The sequence below is a fragment of the Channa argus genome, chromosome 20, assembly GCF_033026475.1.
Source record: "Channa argus isolate prfri chromosome 20, Channa argus male v1.0, whole genome shotgun sequence".
Taxonomy (NCBI): domain Eukaryota; kingdom Metazoa; phylum Chordata; class Actinopteri; order Anabantiformes; family Channidae; genus Channa; species Channa argus.
The window spans coordinates 5813953-5841349 of NC_090216.1; the positions used below are offsets into that span (position 1 = coordinate 5813953).

A 27397-nucleotide genomic window follows, 5' to 3' on the forward strand; every position below is an offset into this window, starting at 1 on the left:
ATGACCAAAAGTAGATAAATATGCACAATAAAAGCCTGTAAATCACAGAAATTTATGAAAGAAAACAATCATCTGCAGCATAGTGCTTCTGTAACATGACCACATAAAATCTAGCATCGTGTAGACTGCACTCAGGCGAGTCTAAAAGCCATTAACTTTAAATATTTTCATGCTCATCAAATCATTTCGTTAGCTACAATCTGTAACCACTTTCCTACATATATTCATTTACTCAGGTTCTTTCATATTTGTTTAAACAAACTTCTATGGCCAGTTCACATTCAAAGACAGAAGAAAGAGAACACTTTTCTTTCTTTGTTTATTTCAGGAATATTTATTGTAATACCTTCAAACCATCACGTGAATACAGACACCATCTTTAATGCAAACACACATGTAAAGTACAAATCCTGTAGATGTGAAACATCAATGATTAAATTGCATTTCCACAGACAATGAATCTGAAATACGCTACACAATATTAGTTACACACATTTCACTATGTACTGTATTTGATATTCATTAAACATTACTGTAAGAGATTAAATGTGTAGTGACCATAAACATCTCTGATGGGCTACATAAAATATTTAAACAGCTAAAAGCTAATATGTTCGAACTCACTTAGTCAAGAAATTCTGTTTTTAAAACCCTGCCACATTATGTGAATTACTCTGATTTACATCAGTGTGAAGTAACCTTTGGAGAAAGTGGGACAATTTGTTTTTAACCCATTGGATTAGGATGTCACCAACTGAGGTATACAGCACAGACAGACAAGCTAATTCAGGTTGCAGACTGAGTAGAATGGAAGCTATTCATTGTGGGCTTCGGTGTCTGTGTTGAGAAAATAATTAAGGCCAAATTAGAAAATGACCATAATTGTCTTTGATAAAAAGCATAGTTTGTCACTTAAGATGAGTAATATTTGATTGCTCTGTAATCAGCAGATCTTGCATTTTGTTTTTCCACGTGGGTCAAGATGATGCATCATATGTAACCGCAAATATCGGCCTTATTAGTGCATCTGGCTGCATATTTACAGCTTCTGATTATAACAAGACCTACATAGAAAGTATGCAGTATCTGTGTACGTAAAAATTGAAACTGTAATTTTGTTTAATTTTGTAATTTTGTAATTCTTTTTGTAATTCTTCTAATGTGGACAAACTACAAGTTCAATGGTCGGTGACTTTTAACCTATTTGTCTTCTGCAATGTTCCACAGTGAAAAGATAACGATTAAAAACATCATGGCTGCAATTACATAGCAAATGAAGAAAACTTTGTTGATCCTATTGGCTAATGCGATCCAGTAGCCAGGCTTCCTTTCCTTCTTTCTACTGCTGCTCTTGATTGCAGTTATTGTTTTCTCCATCTCCCTCAGGTCGTCTGAGAACTTGTCCAAGGCACGGGACCCCTCCATCAGCCGGTTGCTGCTGCCCTGCAGAAGTATGTGACTAATCTGGTAATTAACCTGTTTATGAATCATATGCAGTAACACTGAAAGATGCTACTTTATACTTTTGTTTAAATATTAGCCTGAATCAATGGACTTTTAACCTCTTTGTCCGGGAGCACTTGAGCTGGCGTTTCAACAGCCTCGCAGGCACACTTACAGCAAGTCCATTTCCCTGTCTCTGGAGAGACACACAGATGGTTGTACCATACTAAATGAAATAAATAACCAGTTTAATTTTAACTTGTAAATGCATTTGTAAGTATTTCCTTCATAAGAGTGTACAGAGTTGAGATCCAGAGGTAATCTGACCTTTAAAGCCGCTTTGGATGTTGCTTGTGCCCTGTCTCACCACGCAGTCCTCAGCCAGGCATGGGTCCTTATCTTCCTCATTGTCTTGGGCTGCAGATTCCTTCCCCTTCAGATGCATCACCAGAATTGTCTCCAGGAGGCTGACCAGCATCAGAGCAAAAGAACCAGTGCAGTACACAGCTGAAAGGAAGGTATCTTTACATTAATGTTGACAATTTACTTCTCACTGAGCCCCCATGGGATTTTTTCTGCTCACAGGAAGATCAGTCCAGTTAAAACAAGTATCTACGCTTCTTTACCTATTAGTGGAATCCTGTCTGATGATGCTGGCAGAATTTCATTCAGAATAAGCTGCATCACAGTAACTGCTAGAAGCACAGTGATCTTGAAACCCAGCTTTTCCCCTCCATTGTGGATCAGGAAGGAGGCAAAGTCCAGAAATAGCAAGAACAGGACAGGGAGTATGAAGTTGACGATATAGAGGGCTGGCCTTCTCTTCATGGAGATCTGTGACACAGTGTTCATAGATCAGCTGGGTAATAAAGGAAAAACTGAAGCTTTTTTTTCAGTTTTAAAAAAATATAATCTGCCCCTCATGTCTGCAGTGGTGGAAATATCACCTAGATTATCAATGGTAAAGTATTACTTATATCACTCAATGAAACAAATATTACCAGCTAGGTAAAAGGACTTGTGCTTAGCTCAAACACATAGAAATGCATAATGCAGGGTTTTTCCATTGTAGCTGAATTAATTGTGTCAAGTCATGGTGTGAACAGCTGAAAACAATTCAACAACAATGGCACAGAGCAAGTTTTCTCCCTGCACTGCACTGTGTGTTGCAGCTGTTTACCATGATGGGATGTACTGGTTGCTTGCAATGCTACTTTTCCCCTCAACAATATTTTAAATTCACCTGCTGACCAAATAGCCCAGAATATGTCCATATCGGTAAATAGACCAATTTACATCGCTAATAATTCTACTACATACGTATTGTTTTTTTTTTCTTTTCCCTGTGTGTCAAAAATGGCACAGGTGGTAAAGTTCATGCTGATTTTAACCAATGTATGTACTGACATATGGTTAATCTATCTAATAATACACAACACTTTAGGTACCTTCATCTATAAAAGTAACTAGTGCCTAAGGCTGTAAAAGAAATGTAGCAAAGTCAATGTACATTATTGTCCTCTGTAATTGGGAATTGGGAATACTCCAATACAAGTATCACTAAATTGTACTAGACTAAATGTATATGTACTTACTGCCTGTTACTAAAATGGAAAGAAAGAAATGTCCTGAAATCTGTATTTATACAAACACAGGAGAGAAAGTAAACTCCTAATCTCTGAGACTATAGTACAAGCAAGAAAAGTGCTGAGAGCTGAATAAAAAGCAGTGGGGTCTCACTGATTTTAGCTGAAGCTGCTGTCACAGTTTAGCCATCATCGCAGCACAGCTTGGCTTGTCATGGCCAAAGGAGCACGAGCTTTTGCTCTGAAGAACCCTGTTGGTTTCCAACTCTGCGAGCCCCCATATCCAGAAATACTTACAGTGTAAACAACCATGCTTTGGTCATATTCAAAGTTGTTGACAGTTTTGGGGTGAGCCTGCACGCTGATCAGCAGCCACTCGTACTGCTTCCCCATCACATTAAGGGACCAGTTTGTGATCTTTGACTCGTTGGTGATGGTCAGAAATTGCAATTCCTGATCTGAGGAGGAAAATACAATTACAAATAAAGATTTCTTAATCTTCTTACTGGTCAACAACAAAGGAATGTCACTTAACATTTTTACAAAGAATGGGGTACAGTCTTACAGGAGTACACAATAGACTTGAAGGACAGGTTGCACTTCTGAACGTCAAAGGGGAATTTGTAAACTTGCATCCTGCAGGTGCTGGTCAACACCTGGTCGTTCCTCATTTCGACGTAACCGTCATGGTTAATGGTGAGATAAGGACTTGGAGGAGCCTTGTCCTTCTCTGTCCTATATACAAAATGACACACAGACACTCAGTTGGTGGATTTTGAGACATTAAGATGCGTTGAAGCACTGTGTGGTTAGTTTTTACTTTGTTTAGAATGTGTCACCAATTACTGTTTGCTGAACTTTGTGCACTTAGTGAAGATGGATCTGTGAATGTAAGTAGACGTGGACACATCAAAACGTACATCTCTTCAATAGATAGATCAGGCTTCCACATTAGTTCATTGGGAACTTTTATCTGCTTAAGTCCACAATAATCCTCAGGATTCCAGCAAATATGGAGATTCGTCCAGCCCTACACTCAGGAGAGAGAGATAAAAGAAAGACAGTGAGAAAAAAATACATAATGCAAAGAAAAAAGCTCTTCCATAAAATAAAAAAGGAATCATGTGCTGCTTTACTAGATGAACTCACCATGTAAATCCATACATAAGGAATGAAAGTCTGGTCAGTCTCTCTCTGTGACAAAACAAGTGTTTCAGCAGATCAACTAACATATAGTAGTTGAGCCTACACATAACAAAGCATGTTGTACCAAGCACAAACCCGCAGAAAGCTGTTCATTAAAATTCCTAGATCATCAGCACAACCACCTTTGCTAGAAGTAAATGACATAGACATGGACATTGGCACTATCACCCTTTTATCTTTGCTTTGTCAAAAAACAAATAAACCTAATCTCTGACTTAGGTAATGACTCCTTTTATTGAAAATAACCTGCAATATTGTTATTCATTGGAAGTAAAAAGTGAGAGTTTAAAAAACCTACCACATCGAGGATAGCATAGAGCACCATTTTGAGATATACCAATGTTGGTTGGATCAAGCTTTTGGCAGGGCGACTCAGAGTGTACAGGTCGTTGTTTTTGGTCAGGTTCAGGTCCTTTAAAAGTGCCTGATAAGTGCAGGTTTCGTCCGCAACCACTGCCAGAACATCAAGATATTCATGAGAAATATTTAAAAAGACATACTGTATTTTTACTTTTTAGATTTCTTTTACATTGGGAATTAATGGCATAGACTCTTAAAGGACTCTTAAATCCACAATATTAACTTTTTTTCTTTTTGTTGATGCACCCTGTGAAGTCAGGATTGCTGAACCGTAGAAGTAGTTTTGGGTTGTACCTTTTTCCACAGTAATGTGAATTTCGTCCTCTAAACTGGAGTTGTTCCCTGACAGAAAAAGTAAACATCTTTATCAATATCAGTCCATTTATACTTTTCAAAGCATTATTTCCTACTGTATCTTTTTTTGTGTTCATTTAGCATCTTTGTGATTTTAGAAACACTAAATTATTTTTTGTCCAAATTGAGAAAACTGCTTGTGTTGTACCTTCCATTCCTACGAAGCTCTGATTAACCAGTTTATCATCATAAGGCTCTAGCTGCTCTGATGAGGAGATATTTCCACCCAAAAGAAAAGACTATGTGCTTTAATTCTAATATTCTTATATCCATGTATATACATCACTAGCTGTTTTACATATTGCATTGCAACACTAAAACCAATCTCTTTTCTGTGGTCCATGTACAGTAGCCACACTAAAAACTTCTTTAATGGTAAATAGACTTTCCATTTCAAAGTCACTAGTTAACCTAACATGCATGTCTTTGGATTATGGAATAGTATATTAACATTAACATTGTTTCTTTTTTCTTTTTTTTTCATTAAACTGAGAAAAAAACTCTTTTGTTTGTTTGTTTGTTTTAAAAATCAAGGTAAATACACTTGATTGCCCAAAAATATCCGAGACATACTCCTGCTGACTGAGCACAATGAAAAACGCTCTCTTCTTATTGTTTGTGTTGTACCTGGATTGTCCTTAAAGACCATAGGAGACATGGGTTGATCCTTCATACACTTTGGTTGTGCTGAACCTGACAGAAAAGAATATATGTTTGTATTTTCAGAATTCGTCATAAGAGTTGCATTAACAGTGCATGACATGATTATTTTCCACTTGTTTGTAGTCCCATTTTAATACAGAAAAAAATATATTAAGTGAATATAATATTTATAGAAATATAAAAACAACTCAACTGTCTCCCATTTGATTTAAGATCGGTGCATACCTTTAAAAACAGCTAAAGACCTACTTGCTTAAATGTGTTTGGAGTGTTAAGATTTCTAAGCTACAATAAATAAATAAAACATGGAATGTGTTCACTTTTTCATTTATCATGGCTCATTGTTTTAGTCTTAACTCTGCAATGCCACTCAGGGTGAGAAAAGATCTTGGTTTCCTCTGCTATGCTGATGACACTTTGTTGTATGTGCCTGTGAAGGTCATTGTTAAATTAGCCTAACAGCCAAGAATCTTGATTTCACATTTGATCCTGTCCTCTCATTAGGTCAACATTAGGTCCAAACTTACATCTCATCTGGATGCCTACATTTGTATTTAGATGCTTTTTGCTATTGCCAGTCTCTAGCTGGGTCTGTGTAGTCCTGCTGACAAGACCATATTTATTTTCATCTCCATCCCTCTATTCTCCAAACAGATAATAATCGATGCTGCGTGCCTCTCCCTCCCAATGTCTCCTTCCTGTCCTCACTTTTCACTCAGTTTCTGTTGGCTAGAAAATCAGCTGTCCAGGGACCTCTCTCATCTGCTTGCTGGCGCCTATTCCAGATAGATGAATATAGATTTTCCAGGCATCCCACCTTATTTCTTCTCTCTCTCTCTCTTCCTCTTTTGTGTTCTTGTTGACCTGTCTCTCTTTTTCTATGCTTCCTCCTAAACTGTATGTGTGAATGCTGCCTTTCGCCTCGTTTTGTGTGGCCTGTCTTAATCTGTCTTCTTTCCAGGTACCTGAGGCCCCACCTGTTTCTAACATCTGGAAGTTGTCTATAATTTATAAAGTCAATGACATTTTGTCATTGTTTCTTTGGTCTGAATGAGCGAAACTTCCTTTGTTTCTCTGGTTGAGTTTTACTCCATTTTTTCCTTTAAAGAGGTTTTTAAGCAGTGTATTCAGGTTCAAGGGTCTTTAGGCTATTTAAATTTAAAAAAGGTTTGATTAAAATAGTCACCTGTGTCACAATATCCACATACCACACTGTGTTCATTTTTTGGAAAGAAATACTTTACTATTATATTATTATATAATACTATTTTTTAATATATAAATTTGTACATTATTACGAAGAATGTCACGCAGATAAAATAAATTATCTGCATAGTAATAATGCTCAGAGTTGCATGCATCATGCACAAATATGCCAGCTTACCTGTAAGGAGGAGCAGAAACAGGAAACCTGAATGCATCATGACAGTGAGAGGTCAATAGTCTTCGTCTTCCCTGTGCAGTCTGGAAATGTTTATTGTACTAATATCACTGCCTTGTAATCGAAGAGGGCAGGGCAAGTTTAATGACAAACCCTTTTTTTTTTTTGAAAGAAAATCTCATTAGCCAAATGATGGAAACGCACTTAATGCAACAAAGCTGCCATTAACTGCCAACACCCTGACACCCATTTGCCTGTGGCCACATCAATTTTGCAGAAAAACCAAAGGCAGTTTACCTCATACTTCCAAAACTGATGCTGTTAGGATTCAAAGTAAATTAGTTAAAATCATCTTTAAGGCAACAGAATTTCAAGAAGCATATTGTAAAAACTATGGACAGTCAACACAGAGTTTTCAACATGTTCACTGAGGAAAATGGCAGGTTTTGGCACAATATTTTGTTTTGGGTATTAAATACAAGAAAAGTTTTTTATAGTTTATATTTTTTAACTAAATAAAAACGGAAGACTGTCTCCCTGTACAAGAGAACTCTGTAGGTTGTTTTCGTCTCAGCCGCAATAGATGACATATCACAATCAGCCAACGTCAGGTGTCACATCTGTTATATAGCATTAAGGAAATGATATTAATGATGATCCACAACATATATACTAAATCTAGCCATGTTACTCTATACAATGACTAAAACAAACCCATGTGTCTTTGTACTTTAACCCAAAATAAGCTCTTTGTTTGCACAGTGTCAAAACACCAGTGTTTTGACATTTTAGGAGAGAAAATTGCGCCACCAGTTGCCAGTTTTGGTGCCATTCAAATCAACCTGCTCTTGTAATGAATGCTTCTGTAGGTTTAATAGAGTACTGAGACACATTGTATGAAATCATTTAGTTTGGAGGACATGGGGAAGAGGGCAGGGGAGTCACATGGTCTGGTGTGCTCTCAACCAAAACATCACTATGTCTTGCATTTATACATATTCATTTGTTTTGCAGTAATGTATCAGGACACATTTACCTTTACTCTACAAAAGCTATGTGGTCAGATCCCAGATCACTTATGCAAGTGATTTGAGTGATTAGACCACAGTCCATTTTGGTGCTTGTTTACACTTGTATCTCTTTGCCCAAAATGCAATATAAATCTAAGTCTAAATGGAGTCATTTATGTCTCAGGTTGCCACTGGGTTCTCTAACAGGTAATTTTCCAATAATGATTGCAAAACATAAAAGGTTGTTCAATTTACAGACACTGATGTAACCATCTGGATAAAACATTTTGCACAATAGAAAAGACATGTTTTATTAGGTTATTTTGTGTGCTGCATTCTATATTGTGATTTGGAAACAAATTCACAATTTGGGAAAGTTCAAAAACAGTTCATAAACATTTTCATCATCCCGCAGACTAAATATATATCACCAAGATGGTGAGAAGAGTCTTTGTAAAAACTACATATAACTTCAAAACAATTGCAAATTTTTTTGAAATGACTTTCTACAGTAGGTTTATCAGACATTGCCCGTTAATACCTCAGTGATCTGATAGTATACAGCAGAAACTACTGAACAGGACAAGAAAATTCTCAATGTGTCATAGTGGGTAAGAATGAGAATAAAGGCATGAAAGTGGCACTTTGAGGCTTCACACTGGTGCTTTGAGCTGAATGTGACAATGCAGCAGAGAAAATGTCGTCTTCAGACAAGTTATTAAGTTTAAATCTATTTCATTTTGACTAGATGATGGCACCAAATTGCAGGCATGAGTGTTTGGACCACCTTTGTTGCCAGTCCATCTTGACAGTTTGGAATTGTGTCAAGTGATACTTTGACCTGCCAATGGCAATGGACAAAGTCAAGGAATCACCAAAATTATTAGGATTCATCATCTGGAGATCATGATTAAATTCTATCTGTCCTATTGCGGTTATGACAGCCATCCAAAATCCAGTACCCAAAATGGATCCAGAATCTCAGTGTATTTCATTATATTTCTGAATTTACTATGTGTTTTCTGCAAAGCATTATATTTCACTTACACTGCATTTGATGAAATTGGGTAAATTTCGCGATTCCACTTGCTAATAAAAGGTGGATAAAGATTTATGCACCGAAAGGCAGCAGAAAAAATATGTAAAATTTTGTGCTAATAAAATAGGTGGTGTTGGAAAATTGGTGACGTAGTGACTTAAACATGTGCATGTGTCTGTATGAGTCTTTGTCTGCTCGTTTAATCCGAGAAATACACATTTTTTGTTTTAGTTGTTTATTTGTGCATTAGTCTGAGTAGGTACAGAACAGATCACAGAACTGATCAACAAAAGATTATATAATATGAAGCAAACAGCATACTCATAGTCATAACATACTCATAAAGTTATATGTGTTGTATAAGTGTAGATGTAATGTATAAAACATGCAAACAGCAGGCACATGGGTACTGACGGACTAAATGCTGTATATATTCAGATATACTGTATGACCAATCAGGTTTGCTAGAACTAAGATGTGGGGAAACACGACTTGATTGCCCATCTCCCCTCAAAACATGATGTGGAACAGCAAACCACTGTTTGATGAGCCGGTGGTTAGAAAAAGTCCACAAGGGAGCACAAAGTGTGTGAAGGTTACTGGCAGTAATTCGATCAACATTTTCTGCTGCTAAAATACATTTTCCTGATAAAGGTTGTTTTGGTGACTCATACTGGTGACTCATACATCTTTTTCTGCCTCTGACACAACAGTGATGTTTTGGAGTTTGCGCTTTAATATAGTCGAATGGTTGAAAGTCTTCAACGTCAGTGGCACAAATGTCACTTTTCTGAACTTATAGGAACTTATATACATTCACATCACATGCTCTGCCGCTGCAGCTCCAATTCAAGCTTTCGCCATCTGCACAAGCACCACCCTATGTGTAATGTAAATTTCAGCATCTGCCCAAGCCTATGTACATTCATGTTTAGCCTAAAAGTTTGGGATGATTGTGTGTTGTGTATTGTGTGTGTGAGGAGCTTGTTTGAAAACTCTCATCCAGTGTTAGCCTGAATAGAAAATTAAACATGGAGGAGAACAAGACAGAGTTCAATAAAGAAATTTAAAATTAATATTTATAAAATATTAAATAGAAATTTTGTTGGGCATTTATGGAGCAGCCAAGCAGTTTAAGGTCATTTGACAATAACGCAAGTCGTGTTGTTATTCTTCGGCCCGTGGTTAAGTCTGTGCATGTGTGTCAGTTTATGAATGTGAGCCACCAACATAAAAACATCCGATGAAAAAAAAAAGTCTAAACTTTTAAGGGAAAACAGGACACAAGAAGGAAATTAAACAACTCTCACAAGAACAAATGATGTTTTCATGTAGCGACAATCTTTATACAATGTTCCACTTTAAAAAGATGAAAACTAAAAACATACTGACCACTGTAACATAGCCTATAAAGAAAACTTTGTTGAATCTTTTAGCAACTCTGGTCCAGTAGCCGGGCTTCTCTTCCTCCTTCCTGTTGTTGAGAAGCAGAGCCAGTGTTTTCTCAATTGCCTTTAGCTCACCTGAGAGCTTCTCCAAAGCCTGACACTCCTCCATCAGCTTGGCCCTATTGTCCTGTACAAAGCATATACTTGATTATACGTGTTAAGAATGAAGTGTATCACTGTCTGCTGTTACAGTCAGCATGTGTCCGTTGTAGTGAAAATAGGAGGTTTAATCGGATTTTCTAACCTCTTCAGCCACAGGCAGCGGTTCACATGGCGTTTCAGCAGCAGACACAGCACAAACACACGCACTCGGAATCCATTTTTGAAGCTCTGACAGAATTCAAAAACAAAGTCCTTCACGTTCACTAGTCACTTTGATGATTTCATTTAAATACTTTCAAACATTTTGAAAAAGCACTTGTTGATCCAATGACACATTACAAAGTCTCTCTTCCTCTATATTTAACCATGATACATGTTTAACTAACAAATCTTGGTCTCACCTCTGTGACAGCTGTAGAAGTTGGCTTTGCCCTGATTGTTACCGCTTTCAGTTGCTCTTTGGTCTCCCTCTGCCTCATTGCCGTCTGATGCAGAGTCTTTCTCCATCAGATACATCACAAAAATCGTCTCGAAGAGGCTAAGCATCATCAAGGCAAAAATCCCAATGCAATAGACCGCTGCAGGGAGCAAGCGTCGTCATTAATGTGGACAGGTAACTCTTTATATTTGTCATGCGCTGTTCCTGCTGATGTAAAGTGAAGTTGAATAAAGGAAAGACTTTGAGCTTCTGTACCTATCAGAGGAATACTGTTTGACGAGGAGGGCAAAATCTCGTTGAGTATGAGCTGTAAAACAGTGACAGCAAGCAGCACAGTGACCTTGAAGCTCAGCTTCTCACCCCCATGGTCTGAGATCAGGAAGGAGGCCAAGTCCAGACACAAGAAGAACAGAACAGGCAGCAAGAAGTTGACAATGTAAAGGACAGACCGCCTCTTCATGGTGATCTGTAAAATACAGTTTAAGGTTCAGATGGGTGATGTTCCCGCACATTCCTGGACGTCTGACACACGCAACTTTAAAATGTGTAGTAAGGACATAGTGCATTGATACTGCAAACTGCAGCATTAATACTAACAATATTACTAATCTAACCTCAATCTATACTTTTAACGCTTCATGAGGCAGTGGTGGTCTAAAGGTTGGAGAAGCGAGCTTGACTGTTGTTGTATGGGGCAACACGTGTGTAGCTGTGTGAATGTGACCAGAGCATCAGAGTGAATCTACTTTAAATAAATTTAAGCTAAAAAACAAAAATCATAGAGTTACTGTCCCAGTGTCAAGGTGTTCAAGTTGGGCCAGATGAAGGTGAAGTGAGACGACACAGCAGTCGGCCTTCGTCACCTCCAGTGTGTCTCTGCCAGTATACGTACGGTGTAAACGACGATGTCTTGGCCCAGTGGATCGCTGGCGTTGTTGGTGGTCACATTCATGTTGATGAACAACCATTCATATTGAGTCCGCATCACCTCACGAGACCACTCTGTGGCCTCTGAAGAGTTGTCACTTGGCTGGAGTCGAATGTCTTTAACTGAAGAAGAGATGAAAGATGAGATGAAGCACTGTAAGGCTGGGGCACTCAACGCAGAGATATACATTTTCTTTTCCACAACATATACACTAAGCATCGATCCGACCATTTTACTGTACCACAACATAAACAGAAACCACAGTGACGTTCAAAGATCTCGGCAGAGAAAACAGCAGTGACCACATACATATATGTACATGTAGTAGTCATTAAAGCACTGCAGGGTACGATGGGTTAAAAGCAGAGTAACAGGGAAGAAACAGATGAGAGATGTTGCACAATGTTGTTGTTGACAGAAGACATCAGGCAAAACCATGTCAGACAATTTTATGTTCAAACTTTGCCTCTGAGAAGTCATGTTGCGAACACTTTAATTTACAAGGCTCGATCTTTTGTGCAAGTATTACAAATGTACCTTTGTACTCACACTACGCCTATGCAGTACTGAAAAGGTACAATGTGCAAAGTTTGGGGTGTTTGGGGGAACAACCACAGGATCGAATTCCAACCCACCAGCTGCAGCCCTGCCCAGCCACCAAGGTCCACCCCGGTGCTGGTCCCGAGCCCAAATAAAAAAAACGTGAGGGTTGCAGCAGGAAGGGCATCCGGGGTAAAAACTCATGCCAAATCAACATGCGGGGAACTTTCCCCTGTGGTGACCCCTGAAAGGACAAGCCGAAAGCTGCGCTTCTTTGACTAATTCTCTTGCTGATGAAGTTAGATGAGAAAGGCCTATGAATGAATGTATGTGTAATACTGTCATCCAGTAGCCTATATGGTGAATTTGACACAAAAATCCTAGCAGAAAAGTATTACTTCATCTTTCAGAGTTTCCAGTTTGTTGCTCGGTTATATTTATCTTGTATGTTGTAATTATGGAAAAACAAAAGGCCACCAACTGCATAAAAGCTGCTCCGAAATGAAATATCACTGCTTATAGTCTGTGTACCGTGTAATAACAAAGAACGTAATTACGTAATTAAACAAGTTCCTAGGTTGTTCCCCCATTTTTTCCCCAAACACGGCACACTGTTGTACATACTGCACTGCCATAACTACAAAGAATTGGGCAAAGAGTTTACTTGCACTAGAAGTCAAGGCCTGGATTACCTTCACGTTTTGTCTGTCATTTTGACATTGTTGACAGGTCTAAATGCTACATTGTCACTGAGTGTCACGTGTCATTGCTATGGACAAGAAGCAAAATCAGAATGACAGAGCACTTTTTAGTTTGTTGTTGCACTTGATTTGTAACATCGAAATAATTTGACAAATTAGATATTCAGTTCTTCCATCATGTATAATCATGCACGAAATGGTCGTAAAATCATAAAATAACTAGTTTTGCTATAAAAGTATCATGACTCCATGTGACTGACGGCTTCATACTATAGTGGATTTCAGGTCAAATCTACTAGATGAGCTGACTGACTCTGCACTGTATAAATAAAACTCGTCACACTCTTACCGGTGTGTATGACAGACTTGAAGGAGAGGTTGCAGCTCTGTATGTCGAAGGGGAAATTGTAGGTGTGCATCCTACAGGTGCTGACCAGCACCTGGTCGTTCTGGACTTCAACGTCCCCTTTATCGTTGATGGTGAGATAAGGACTCGGAGGGGCTTTGTCCTTTTCCGTCCTATTTGACGCATGGAAACAAACACACAGATGGACATGAACACCGAAACTCACACGTCAGCACCAATATTGGCCCAGTACCAGTGATCTTCTTTCCTCAAATTTGAGGCCAGGATGGCTTCAACACTTAACACTGCATACAGTGACCCACTGAATGTATATGGATTCATGAGCTGGTGCATCTCAATTAAAACTCATTATACTCTAAACGTAAAGCCTAATTTAAACATAAATTACCAAAAGGTTTTCTAGTGTACATCAAAATCTTCATCATGAAAACAGTACATTAAAATCTACTGTATAAGAATGTATTTACATTCATTTTGTGATAGTTTAACTTTAAATCTTAATTTTTCCAGCAAAAAGAAGAACATGAAAAAATATGATCAAACATATTTGTAATCAAGTAGCCATGTAAGTGCTCCCAGAAAATCAGCAATGAGCATTTCCATGAACTACTTCAACTATTGTTTTCAGCAAATATCAGGAATTATTCATGTCATGATATTTTCCCCAAGTCTGTTTTACTTTGCGCCTGTTGCATTGTTGCCTTTATGTGTCAATACACCAACTTCCCCTCTGGTTTGAAAAAAATGTCTGGCTCTCTGCAAATTGTGCATGAAAACAGGATGATTAACATCAAGTTAATCGCACAGAAAATACAAACAACAACACAATGTCCAATCTCTCATTTCATAACTGCCGAGCATTGTGGGAAAAATCTGTTACTGATGTTAATTTTGCTTTTACATTATGAACCATTATAAGAATCATTATGACTGTCTAGACTTCAGAATTATGAGATTTTAATTGTCAATTTAGAAAATCAATACATGTACTGAACACATCCGTGTGTGTGTGTGTGTGTGCCATGCATTACTCACATTGCGCGGAAACAAATGTTTTTTACCACTATGTGTATCACAGAACAGGGGTGGCTCTGGGGATCTGGGGGCCAAAGGCCCATCCTTTCACAAATGACATTAAGTAACCCTCTCAACCATTTTTGGTTGCTGATGCACTGCTTTCAAACTTTCAGTATAAAATACACAATTAGTTTAAACTGACTATGAAAAACTTAAATATTGAAAAACAGTTCACATTAGCTCCTGTCTCCGTGCTCCTGTGAAACTCCTGAAGGTTAGGTTTATGTTAACATAGGGCTTAAGCAATTATTGGTTGTGGTAGTCTGTCTCCAGAAAATTGAGTTAAGTCAAGAAGTCCCTATGATGAATACAAAAATTTGTGTTTGACTGTGCAGATACATTTACACTTACATTTCTTCAATAGTGAGATCTGGCTTCCACAAAATCTCAGTGGGAACAGATATGTTATCAATTCCACAAAACTGATTTGGATCCCAGGAGATGTAGTCGTTGTGCCACCTCTAGGGAAAACACAGGAACAATAACAGCACATAAATGGGAAGTGAGACAAAAGAACACAATTAAAAAATGCTGATGATGTCATCTAAAGAAAAATCATTTGAATTTCCAGACAAAAGAAGATTTGTGTTAAGTCTTTATTATCTGAACTCACTGTGACAGTCCAAACGTACGGAATGAATTTTTGGTCTTTCTCAACCTGTAAATAAAGAAATGAGTCTGAAAAACTCCATGGCAAAGACCAACACAGCCCTACGTTCAATCACAAAATACACATGATAAAAACCAGCAGCAGCAGCATCAGGATTAAATTTTAATGCAGCTACAACATAAATCTGAACTGCCGACCACTCAGAGCCAACCGTTAATTTCAACTTCAAATAAAATCGTATTCTGATAAAACCTCTAATTCCTGTCTCAGCCCTGTTCACTCATGTGGTTCTACCTGCCTCCCGTTAGACCCCATCTGGCCACCAGATGTCTGAAATAAAACCCAGCCCCACTCCACTCTGATAAGAGCATGATGAAAGGCACAGTAATATCTTTCTGCAGTAGTTCTGATCATCACTGCATCCAGTACTCAAAGGCCTGGACCCATACTTTAGATACGGACGGGACAAAATACACCTCACTAATCTCAGTTTTTCTCTAAAAGGTCTGTGCCATCAAAAATGTCAAATGGTCAACAGCACTAATTTATAAATTTAAAATAAAATGTAACAGTTTAGCTGATATTATGAGTTTGAAGTTGAACTTGCTTTTATGGATTATACACATTATCTAAAAATGTCTTGTGCAGATAAATTGGTGAAATAGTACAGAATGAGCTATACTAACAGGGAAATTATTTCTCTTTTTAGTGCATAAAGACACCGTGGTAATAAGTATTAGGACTGATGATATTAGGATGATGTACTGAAAATTACATATGTTCAGAAGGAGCGAGAGATACACAGAGGAGATGGTCACATTCACCCAAACTGAAATAGCTGCTGATGGACAAATACGAGAGTAACTACACCTACTACCTGTGCAAAATGCAGACAGGACATGCTGCATCACAGATAAAGACGATTGATGTAGTTGCTTGGTCCTGAAGGTGGAAACCTCACATGAACATCTTCGACACAGGCATTACCACAACAAAGGTCCCAATGCTAATATGGATTCAGTAAGTAATGGACAGATTATAGGAGAAACGTCATCAAATTGTGCGGGCTCAGTCGATTAATTTGTGCTTGTGTCATTCAGAATCTGACTGCAATTACACCCAGCCTGCAATAAAAAAGGAACGGTAACTTACCACATCTAGAATGGCATAGAGCAGTAATTCCAAGCTTACGTATGTGGGTTCTTTGTAGTTTTTAACAGGTCGGGTCATGACGAACAGCTCATTGTTCATGCTCAGGTTCAGGTATTTTAAGACATCCTGATAACTGCAGTTTTCCTGAGCGCACGCGGCATCTGCGGAAAAATTGTCAGGACACATTCACAGTGGGAGAAGTTATTTTAAAACCAACAAATCTTTTTAAATCAGAGCTCCTATGTTTAAGGACATCGGAATCACTGCACGTGCCCTCTTAAAAGAAACGATAAAACATTAGTCCTTGTGGTTAATACATTCATTCATCCATTAGCTTGATATCCTGTTAAGGGTGGCAAGTAAGGGGGGTGGGCTTCCACCAGATATCTGCACCTCTACCAGATATCTGCAGTAATGTGATTGTGGTCACTGAAAGGCCATTATGAGATGGGCCTTTTCAGAGTTGTTCTCATTAATGGGTTTTCCAGTCATTTAAGTCTAAATGGGGCTCTCTCGCTGAAATCCATCCGCTGTACAATGTCCAAGTGCCTGTTTTTCCACCCAAGGCCAGCAGCACCATCATAATAATGTTTGTCAACCTCATATATATCTTCCACTGTTGCTATGGTAACCTCATCAACTGGAAATGTGTTAAACCCTTGACTATAACCACAAAGCTGATACATGCACAATGGATGACATTAAGCAACTCTCAACAATTTAAAATTGCTGTACAGTTTGATTAAAGTAAGATGGCACAGCAATGTTAGGGAAATAAGTTCCCATTCATGCATCCTGCTAGACATTGTCCAAACCTACCTGTGAGGAAGAGGAGACAGAGGAAAAGTATCATGCCTGCAAAAACTGTGGGAATCTCTACAGATGATGTCAGTCCTCTCACCGTTGTCGCGCTGTCTGAACAACTGAACCTTTACAATTAGTTGATTTTTTTTTTTATCATCTCATTTGTCTTTCAGCCATCTAGAGAAGTCACTCCCACTGCAGACATCACAGCATCTCCCTGTGGTCTTTTACGGGAGGAAGGCCCCTGGTGGTCACTCTAATGACAGTTTAGTGGTAAACGTAATGACAGCTGCAGCTAAAAAACATCTTTGCAGTCCCACAAAATTGGCTGAGCTCTGTAGAAGCATCTGAAAGTTTCCTGTCAATATGCTAGATTTATTTCTCAATATGCACCATTTATACTACTTATTTTATGTTGGTGTTGATTATTGGGCTGATACCTGAGCACATTTGTCAATGCAGCACTTTTCAGTATGAAAACATAGGGTTTCTCTCTTAGATGCAATTTAATTGGATTTCATTTGCTCTGTACCTGTGCTCTTGAAATGATCACTGAACAGGCTGAGGGGTCCAATGGGCAACACCATCCACCAGTTCATTTAAACAAGCACAAAAAGACGTGCCAATGATGTGAAACTACCCAAAATGAAAAGAAACTCAAAACATGCAAAGTTGACATAAATGACTAAAGACAAATGAATAGGACACAAAACTTACAAAAAACAAATGCTAATTTACCACCAAAAAACTGACAACTACCAAAAATATCATATTTAGATTTAACTGAAATATAACTATGAAAAATTGTAATGTTAGGGTATAAGGTTGTGGGTAAACTGTTAGCAAGGCCTTTGGATTTGGAGACTAAATTTACCTTTATCGTTTCAGTCCTGCCACCAAAGTGACTTAGATCTGTGCGGTTATATAAATGCATGCTGAAAATTTAAAACTATCTGCAAAAAGCAGCTGTCACCACCGTGTGGCAGCACAAAGATACTGTTAGAGGAAGCTTATGGGATCACAGTTGAGTTTGACACCTTCAACTTGGACGAATCTAATAATTTAGAGGTTTAACAAAGTTAATAATTCAGAGGTGGACAAATGCACATGGTGGTCAGAGTCCCGGAAGTGATAACTCATATGAAGCAATAGTTTTTAGGATGTGTCATTAATAAAAAAAAGAGAGCAATTACATCATTTTAAAGTCAGAAAATATTTATGACATTAGGAGAGACAGGGCTAAAATTATTAGAAGATACAAAAAGTTGAATGTTAACTATATCATCATCAACATCATCAGGTAAAAATAAATTGAAGTGTTTTTACAACTAAACAGAACAAGCATTGATTCACAGTGATTTCATTGGTTTCTTACTGGTTTAAAGACTGTTTCAAAAACAACTTACAACCAGATTCTGGGGCTTTTAATGTGTTTTCAAACAGCTGCCTTTTTCAATCATTTTCTTTTATTTTGTAATCTGGTAACCAGTCAGTACATGAAATTCCAGTAACCATTACAAAAACCCTTTTTTCTTGGCCATCTGTATCATCTGCATCTTTATTTTTTCAAACTGCTACCTTTTTCAACCTCCTTTTCTTTTCTTTTGAAGTGCAGGACATCTTCCATACTGTATTTCATTTCAGCCATCTAAAATATAGGTTTATTTAGGGATTTACCACTAAATTCCCCCTTTGTACCTGCTGTAACAAATGTGACACAGTCTCTGCACTTTTACCTTAAACTAAAATGCAATAATGAAGTAATTATAAGTAATTATAAGTTGCTTTAACAGAGTACACAGTGCAGAGTTAAAAGTGCTCATTATGAAATATTAGTAAATAGGTATAAGAAAATCTCATCCCATCCCATACAGTCTTCAGAAGAGTAACATGCTTTTCCTTTGCACAAACTGCTGGGGGTTAATGGGATTCAGCCATTTTGGATTGTACCATTAGAGACGTCAGAATTATTGTTGTGCACACGGTCTCCACTAGGGGGCAGAAGACGAGTAACAGATTGTATACACAAGGGTTTTGAGAGAAGTTTTTTACCATATGATAATGCAGCAGGCCTAAGAAATGTATGTATCAAATATGATAGCCACGACATTATGAGTAACAAATTAATATTGTTAATTATTTGAGGAATTATAAGAGTGATTATTTGCTCAACACTGATGTTTTTCCTCATGTAAAAACATTTTATTTATTTTAGCCTTTAAACTGGCATTTGTTTGTTTTCTGCTTTTTAGCAGAGAGCTTGAACTTTATTTATGCATTTTTCCATTTATTATTAAAAGAACAATGTTTTGCAGTGTAATGTTTCCAGCATTTTTTTGGCTCGTATTAGAAAGTAATGAAGTAAGTGATTCAAATACATCATCAAATTATGCATGACACAGAGGGCCTGCAGTACACAAACAGGTATTACACGGTCCATTCTCTGAAGATGAAACACAGAAACAGTGACACTGTGGCAGCATAGAAAATAAAAAAGGCATTGTTGATCCTTGTGGCCCATTGGGTGAGTTTCCCTCCTTCCTCTCTGCAGCTGAGGTGCAGATTCAGAGTTGTCCGCAGCTCCTTCAGTTCCTCCAGGATCAACAGCAACACACGAGACTCTCTTGAGTGAACGGTGTCCATGACCTGCGCACACATGCAGCCATAGAGTCGTGTGAGAGCAGTTTTCTTTCGTATGTGTAGCATCTTAAGTAGAAGACACGTCATTTGTTCCACATGATCTGTGCATTCTTAGAAGTACACAAAGTTGAGTTCCCTCCTTTAAAGAAATTATTTATCTAAGTAAGAGTTTGGATTACAAATGTAGATTACTGGAACATTTTACAATCAAAGTTGAAACAAGAAGTCTAGCAACAGCGTTGCAGAAGGAAAAATTGTCACTCCTAGGTTTGACACTGAATATTAATGTACGTTAAAATTAAGAACCCCAGACTTCAGAGACTGTATCTGTATCTATGTAGCTGTACCTCCTCATCTACAGGCAGCAGCTCATGCTGCTTCTCACAGTCGGGCACTTTGCAGACGTGTGAACAGCAGATTTGTCTTTTGTCCCCTGAAAACACACAGAAGGTTTGAGACCAGGATGACTAAACACCCAATGTAAGCCTCATTTACCCTCAACCAGAAAACTTGGTGGATCTAACTACAGTTTTATTTTATGAAACATTTGTGACTAAAAGTGACGACACAGATAGAAAAAGGAAGAGTTAGACACTTGATTCATTAGACTGTGTGATGAGACAAACCAACATTTATACTGATGTTAATTCCAATTGCTTTACAAGAACAGCTGGTTGAAAAAAAGGAGGATGTAAGGTTTTTAAGATGATAGATTAAAACTAAAGTCACTTTCTTTATACACTTAAATTCACTGAGCATCCAAGGAACTTCTGCGAAAACTGCTCTTATCGATGGTGTGGGCCTCACCTGTGTTGCAGTTAGGGATATGGACTTTTTCCTGTTTGTCCTCACTCTCATCCTTCAGTTTAAGCATGTTCTGGGAGTCTTTTTCCATCAGATACATAACCAAGATTGTCACCAGCAGGTTAAGTAGCATCAGAGCAAAAATCACAATGCAGTAGGTCGCTGAGAGAATGAAACAAGCGATATTTCAATTTTGTTTTAGTATCTGATCCACCTGATGGCAATTCAGTAAAAAATGGACCTTAAAAGCTGGGGTCAGAGTGTTTTACCTATGAGAGGTGTCTTGTTGGACATGGACGGCAGGATTTCATTCAGTATGAGCAGCAGGACAGAAATGGCCAGCAGGACTGTGACTTTGAAGCCCAGTTTCTCTCCTCGATGGTCTGAGATGAAGAAGGAGGCCAGATCCAGACTTAAGAAGAACAGGATGGGCAACAGGAAGTTGAGGACATGGAGCAGGGGCCTCCTCTTTATGGTGAACTGTAGGAAAGGGTTTCAATAGTCAGACTAGTTAAGTACCTGTAATTATGTAAAATCACAATATAAAAATGAATAATAATGTAATTGCAGATAATACATTAATGCATATGAAGTGATCGGATTCTGAAGTTATCCTTTTAATTTGTCACTTGTGTTTGTTTTAATTTCTCGCTTTCTGTTTTGTACTTGTGTTTTGTGGCACCTTAGTTCCACTTCCTGTTTGTCCTTTAGTTTGCTTTTTCCACCTTGTTAGTCTTGATTGTTTTCACCTGTTCCCCTGCTTACTCAAACCTAGTTCTCATTTACTCAAGCATTTCCTTTAATTTCTTACAGTGTATATAAGTTGTTCCCAATGTTTGTTGTGTAAGGTAAAATTGGTGCTGGAGATGGACAACTGGAGGAACTCCCAGTCTCCCTGAGTCTTCATCACTTCTCGGGAAAACTGTGTGGCTCGAGACGAGTTAAAGGAAGGAAGGAACCGAAGTTCATCCGCTGAGGTGGGAGAAGATGGAAAAAGACTCGTAAAAACATGGCGGTCACACTGACTTCTCTACAAACAGTCAGACACACACACACTCCTGTGCTCACCACAGTGTACTGCAGAGCCAATAGAGATGTTGCAACTCTGTTTGTCGAAGGGGAACTTATGAATGTCCATTTGACAGGTGCTGATCGCCTTTATGGCCTGTTCAGAAGTGATCTTACCATTCCAGAGCATGTACATGTAGGGATTCTTAACAGACTCGTCTTTCTGTATCCTGAAACAGCTCACACACACACACACACACACACAAACATACACATATTCAAGTATTAAAGTTAACTTAAAGCTATTTGCAGCTTAAGCAAGTGCTATTATGAGACTCACCATCAATCCACTCTGCTCAACCCTCTCCCTGCTCCACTGTGCTCTGCTCCACTCTACTACACTCTGCAATGCTCTGCTCATTATTTCAGGTGGTCTTTGTTATGAAGTTACAATACATAAAAATGCTCCAAAACCTGCTAATTAGGCAGAAATCACTGGACTTCTCTGATTGGTTAGAAGTGTGAGCCTCGCTTAAAATCCCTAAGAAATGAACACAACACCGCACTGCTGCTAGTGTTGCTTTCAGTATGTCAGTTACAAGGTCCGACAACAGCACCTGTACTAGAGAAGTTTTAAAGCATACGTCTGATAAATAGTAATTAAAAAAGTGACATGCTGCATCTTTAAAATAACAGTAGCAGCTCCTATAGACTGTTACTACACAATGGAATAATGTACTGGGGTATTGGGAGAAGTTCCTGTTAATAAAAATAATTACATGTGTTACATGGTGTACTGGAAGTTATGACTTGGTCCAAAAATAGTCTCTTTCTTAACGTTTTCTGAAACTACAAACTGTTGTTTTAGCTTCTGGACAAAGGCAAGTTAACTGTTCCCCTGTTTAAAGTCCTTATGCTAAGCATCTGCTGCTGGCAGAGAGATATGAGAGTGCTCTGCATATGCTACTAAATTAAAAATGAATAAATTAAAAATTGTAAATGTCACACAGTGGGGGGGAAATTAAATCCCTGGAGGAGGATTTAGACACTTATATAACTTCCCAATTATAAAGTTGTTGTTTTTTCTCAGAGAAGCTCCAGTGCCCTCCCTTCTGTTAATATGACTCACACATGTCTAATACTAAACTGTGCATAATGCCAGTATGCCCACATGACTGCAGAAAACTCAGTCGGGCGTAATGGGGGGCTTGAAGAGCTGCAAGCTTAAACCACCACGGGGAGACTGTGTGCATCTTCGGAAGTTGCCAAAAACAAATTTTCAAAAGACTCAGCATGGTCTTAAAGCTACAGTATCTAAATGAACAACACTCAGGCTGGATGTTAAATATCTCATTCCTGCTGACGATGAAGGAAATGATTACATAGGCTGCTACTACAACTTAGTTATTTTAAGGTAAGATTTTAGGGGGGAAACATGATAACAATTGTTACTAAATATTTTAACATTAACATTAAACGTTGTTAGTTTTTGCCTGTTTAATCATAAACTAAACTGTGTGTCTGTGTGAGCTGCATCCTCACATCTCATAGATGAAAAGATCCGGTTTCCAGAGCAGGTCTATAGGAACTGAAACTTGAGTGATTCCACAAAATTGTGCAGGGTCCCATGATATATGTTCATTGTTCCATGTCTGCAGTAAATCAGATGAACAAAAGTGTCCACTGAGGTCTGAATCTGTGCAGTTAAACAATGACATTTTTAACATTCAGCCAACTTACAATTGATGCCCAGATGAAAGGAATAAAAGTTTGTGTTTTCTCAATCTGTAAATTAACACACACACACAAATGGGTCAGAAACTTGGCAGCATTTACTGGATGATTCAAATACTGACACAGTAATGTATCACCTTACCACACCCAGGATGGCATACAGGATGATGTTCAGCTCCACAAATGTGGGATGTGTGTGGTCCAGAACAGGTCGAGTCAGTTTAAAAAGGCTGTTGTCAGTGGTGAGGTTCAGGTGGTCAAGAATATCCTGGTAGCCGCATACTTTCTTAGAGGACACCCCATCTGCATTAAAACAGTTTTCAGTTCAGTATTTTGGTGACTTTTAAGGTGAAACAGCGTTAAATTTGACTAATTATTAGTTATTACCGTGCTGCCCCTCAGTCATAAATTCTTCAATGCATTTTCTATATCGTTGATAATTAACTGTATATACACAATAGTATAGTGTATAGTACACAAAGTATAGTTTTTTTGCACACATGCTAAATGCTGTAATTTCAATGCTACCTGGATGGAAAGTTTTTTGCATAACTTATTTATTGTCGTATTTACCTGCAATAAAATGAAAAAACTCAACATATTCTGTGATTTATGATGCAGAGTGTACTGTTATAGTCTCTTGCTTACAGACTGCAATTAGAGTGAAGGGTGTAATGTTCAATGCTATAACAAGATGGTTGGATTTTGTGTTCTATTTAAAGTAAAGTAATTTAGGCTGCTATCCAGACCAAAAAATATACAACCACCGAATCAATGAGGATGGTGTATTTTGAACACACTTTCCACACTTTCATGCTGTACATTGAAACTTAGTTGCTAAAAGCATAATTTATACTCTGCTCCCTCTGTCTCTAAAAAGTCAAATAAAGAAATAGGGTAACACTTAAAGTGGGTTTTAAGTGTGCAATAATTTAATAAAAAGGTTTATAACACATTAATGTGCAGTTAAAAGGATATTTTAGGTGTTTTGAATGGTTAATGCAATACTTAATACAATTTGTGAATATAAAAAAATCAAGTTTTGCCAAAAATAGAAAGTAGAAACAAATACAAAGTCTTACCTGTTAGGATGAACAGGACAAGAAAAGCAACAGGCATCATCTCTGCAGCTGTGTGCGTGTATTGGAGCAGCTTCCAGTGCCCAATGTAAATCCTCTGTGCTGGTCAAGATAAATGATCTGTCTCACTGCCTCAAATGAGCAACCATTCCCTCAATGAGGAGCATGGATTGATGCTGTAATTAGTTTACAGAGGAGGCGGGTAGGGGATGTAAGAGCCCTTCGGGGACCTGTGATAGATTATTCTTTTAATGGTAATAAAGCTAAATGAAAGGCAGGTGAATTGGGAGATGGTGTATATGGTCTTTTATGTTTCAGCTTGTTAAAAACATGTTTGACAATGGTGACACAAACATAGATGATGTTAAGTCTGTGAGTGCAGTTACCAAACAGCACATGCAGGAAGCATTCAACGAATGAGAAAGTAAATTCAATGAGAGTGAAACTTGATCATTAAAACATTGATAATGACATTATGGACACTTTCCATTATAACTCCACTTACTGTGGTCCCCTGGCGCTTTCACAGTGGCCTGCCAAGCATAAAAAGCTGATTTATTATTTATGCAAAACGTGTTGACAGTAAGTGACTTCAGTCTTTTTAGATTTTATTGGACTTGAACTAAACTTTTCATTCTTTGTCTGGGTGTAATACCAAGTAGCTTCCTTTGTCCCTCACTGCTTCTGCAGTAGTCACCCAGTTATCCAGAACATCTTCACGTCCACCCAGCATCTGATTCATCTTTTAATGTCTCACACATGTCTTCTTTAAGTTTCCAGCCTGTCGGGCCTTACTTTAATTTCTTCTCCTTACTTCCAAAGTCATCCTGCACACTCACATCCAGTGCTGTCTAAGTCACCACTGAACAGTCTGTGATCTCCTTCAGGTTGCATCTTCTGTACAGACCTTTCCACTTGGTCTCTTGTAGACAAAGTATCTTTACATTTCTGCTCAACTTCACGTCAGCTAGCTTTCTTCCTTTACCCATTTACCTAGTGACAGCATTCAAGGTTCCTCCCCTCACTGTCCTCTGCTTTGTTCTCACCTGCTCCCTGAAAAAACGCCATCACCCTCTCTTTCTCTTTCCCTGCTGATTAAGAGTACTGCAGGCGGTTCCTGATAACCTGGCCCTCGACCAATCTGGTTAATGAAAAGAATATTTGATTTGGCACACGATGCCCTTCCTGAAGCAACCCTCCCCATTGATCAGGCACTGGCTTGTGCAGCCAGACTCAAGTGGGTGGGTTAATTTGTGTAATAGGGAATTATGTAATAAAGCAGTTAATCATCAACAAAAAGTCAAATTGTGAAAAATACAAGACAAATAAAAGAGAATACAATAAAAGAGAATATATTACGTTATTGATTAGTCTGACCAAAACCAGAAGATATTACATTTTGCACCAATCTTTCATTTGTTGTTTGATTAATAGTTAACTAATCATTGAAATACTTGAAATACTCAAAATTAATGGTAAATGGTATCTTTTAAAATGATTGTACTAATAAAAAAAGACATAAAGACATTTAAAAACTAACCATTACTTTTATCTAAGTTGTATATTTCTTAGGTTTTGTTTCTCGTGTTAAACGAGTCATATTTTAAGCTGCTTTTATGAATTATGTGGACACTAGAGGACAATGCTACACAGTGTAAACACAACACTGACTAGTTAGTGGCTAACAGTTTATCTGGTTTTTGTGAGGAAAGGAAGTGGTTTGCAGGTTTTACAAGCCTGTAGGTGAAAACTGCTGACTCCTCTGGTAGGAATATGCCCCACAAAAAGTTAGCAGCGAACCATAACAGTAAAGCTGCAGGCCAGAAAAGCAAAAACAATAAGCCATAAGATGCTAAAACAGCAGAGTGAGATGAACTGCATACTTAAGGGAAGAGTGAAAATGTAACAGTATACCTTTTAGTTCTGTTTTTCTTCCCCTTTTTGAGTTTTTTCTCTTGTGTTTTAATATGTTTGCAGAAGTAAGATATTTTATGAGATAAAAGCGAGGACAAAATAAAGCATGTGGAAGTAAGGGGCTTACCACAATTCATAGCTTGTGTGCTCATCGAAGATATGTAATGGAAAATATCAAATATAGAAGACACTTTATATGTGACTGAAGAATGAATAATCATCCTATACATGTGTAGTACAAAAGTAATGTTGAGCGGATTATATTCATTTGTTCTATGGAAAATGTGGCTATTTCAAGTCCAGAGAATTTTTGGGGAATTACAATAAATTAATTAATGTAGATAAGTGAGGGAAGAGTTTCAGGGAAGGTGACAACATCAGGAAACAAATCAGAGAAACATTGTATGTTCAAACACATAGAGCAAAACACAATCATGTGCTGGATAATCCTCTTTAAGTCGCCAGCAAATCAACCAGTGACCATTTAGTTGCAAAAACTTTATTGTCTGATGTTTTCACTGATAATTCTAGAAAAGTGGGGTCTTGCAGATATGGGATCCATTCTTTTGATATCATACTATGACTGGTGCCAGAAATCAGCTTCATGTACACTGTGATCAGATGACTGTTTGCAGCTTAGATAGAATAGTGCAGCAGTCTTGCCAGCAACTGATTATGTAACACTACATACGGAAGGATATGGTACCGCTTTATGTGTGCAGTGATCCATCATCAATTGTTCTACAGGAGGGTGCAGGCTGACCTAGACTAACATGCTTACTCTGCTATCGCCTCATGCACCACAACGTGTGTCGTCTAGGAAACAGCTAATAGTGCATTAAATGTTGATATTGTCCCTTTTCAGTTATTAGTGAGCACACAAGTGCACAAGTGTGTAAACCTTTACAAATTGTTTTTCACATATTTTCATCCACATTCTAATAAACAGTGTATTGCAACAAATAAAACACAGAAACGAAGAACAACAACAGTTAAGATATACGTTAC

General features: G+C 38.0%; 2 protein-coding genes across 3 annotated transcripts; both read right to left on the reverse strand.

Moving 5' to 3' along the window:
• Positions 1-315: 315 nt before the first annotated feature.
• LOC137106227 (5-hydroxytryptamine receptor 3A-like) lies at positions 316-7098 on the reverse strand. Of its 2 annotated transcripts, none has more exons than XM_067489364.1 (12): positions 6997-7098; positions 5577-5642; positions 4890-4937; positions 4534-4688; positions 4179-4223; positions 3950-4059; positions 3595-3764; positions 3327-3487; positions 2070-2277; positions 1771-1950; positions 1563-1669; positions 316-1443 (listed from the first exon to the last, which is right to left on the reverse strand). In XM_067489364.1, exons 1-12 carry the CDS (start codon positions 7034-7036, stop codon positions 1201-1203), a joined length of 1533 nt encoding a protein of 510 aa, XP_067345465.1. In that variant the 5' UTR covers positions 7037-7098; the 3' UTR covers positions 316-1200. The 2 variants fall into 2 exon arrangements, with proteins under 2 accessions (XP_067345465.1, XP_067345466.1); XM_067489365.1 differs by having other exon boundaries at positions 318-1443; positions 1563-1639.
• A 2088-nt stretch (positions 7099-9186) lies between these two features.
• On the reverse strand, positions 9187-27349 carry LOC137106078 (uncharacterized). Its single transcript, XM_067489092.1, has 20 exons — positions 24479-27349; positions 23539-23699; positions 23403-23447; positions 23205-23314; positions 21723-21892; positions 21466-21626; positions 20924-21134; positions 20658-20816; positions 20198-20283; positions 19642-19856; positions 17226-17329; positions 16407-16567; positions 15258-15302; positions 14996-15105; positions 13550-13719; positions 11924-12081; positions 11287-11497; positions 10994-11170; positions 10735-10820; positions 9187-10617 (listed from the first exon to the last, which is right to left on the reverse strand). The coding sequence occupies exons 1-20, from the start codon at positions 24516-24518 to the stop codon at positions 10387-10389; spliced, it is 2811 nt and encodes a 936-aa protein (XP_067345193.1). The 5' UTR covers positions 24519-27349; the 3' UTR covers positions 9187-10386.
• Positions 27350-27397: the final 48 nt, after the last annotated feature.

Excerpts from the sequence above, each read along its gene's own strand:
- LOC137106078 (XM_067489092.1), bottom strand. The coding sequence starts at position 24,518 with ATGATGCCTGTTGCTTTTCTTGTCCTGTTCATCCTAACAG. Across the intron at positions 12,082-13,549 it reads CAAGTCTGTCATACACACCG|TTAAAGACATTCGACTCCAG; the intron begins GTAAGAGTGTGA and ends TCTCTTCTTCAG. Across the intron at positions 11,498-11,923 it reads AAGACATCGTCGTTTACACC|ATCACCATGAAGAGGCGGTC; the intron begins GTACGTATACTG and ends TGTATTTTACAG.
- LOC137106227 (XM_067489364.1), bottom strand. The coding sequence starts at position 7,036 with ATGATGCATTCAGGTTTCCTGTTTCTGCTCCTCCTTACAG. Across the intron at positions 5,643-6,996 it reads GTTTCTGCTCCTCCTTACAG|GTTCAGCACAACCAAAGTGT; the intron begins GTAAGCTGGCAT and ends CTTTTCTGTCAG. Across the intron at positions 1,951-2,069 it reads AGACAGGATTCCACTAATAG|CTGTGTACTGCACTGGTTCT; the intron begins GTAAAGAAGCGT and ends CCTTCCTTTCAG.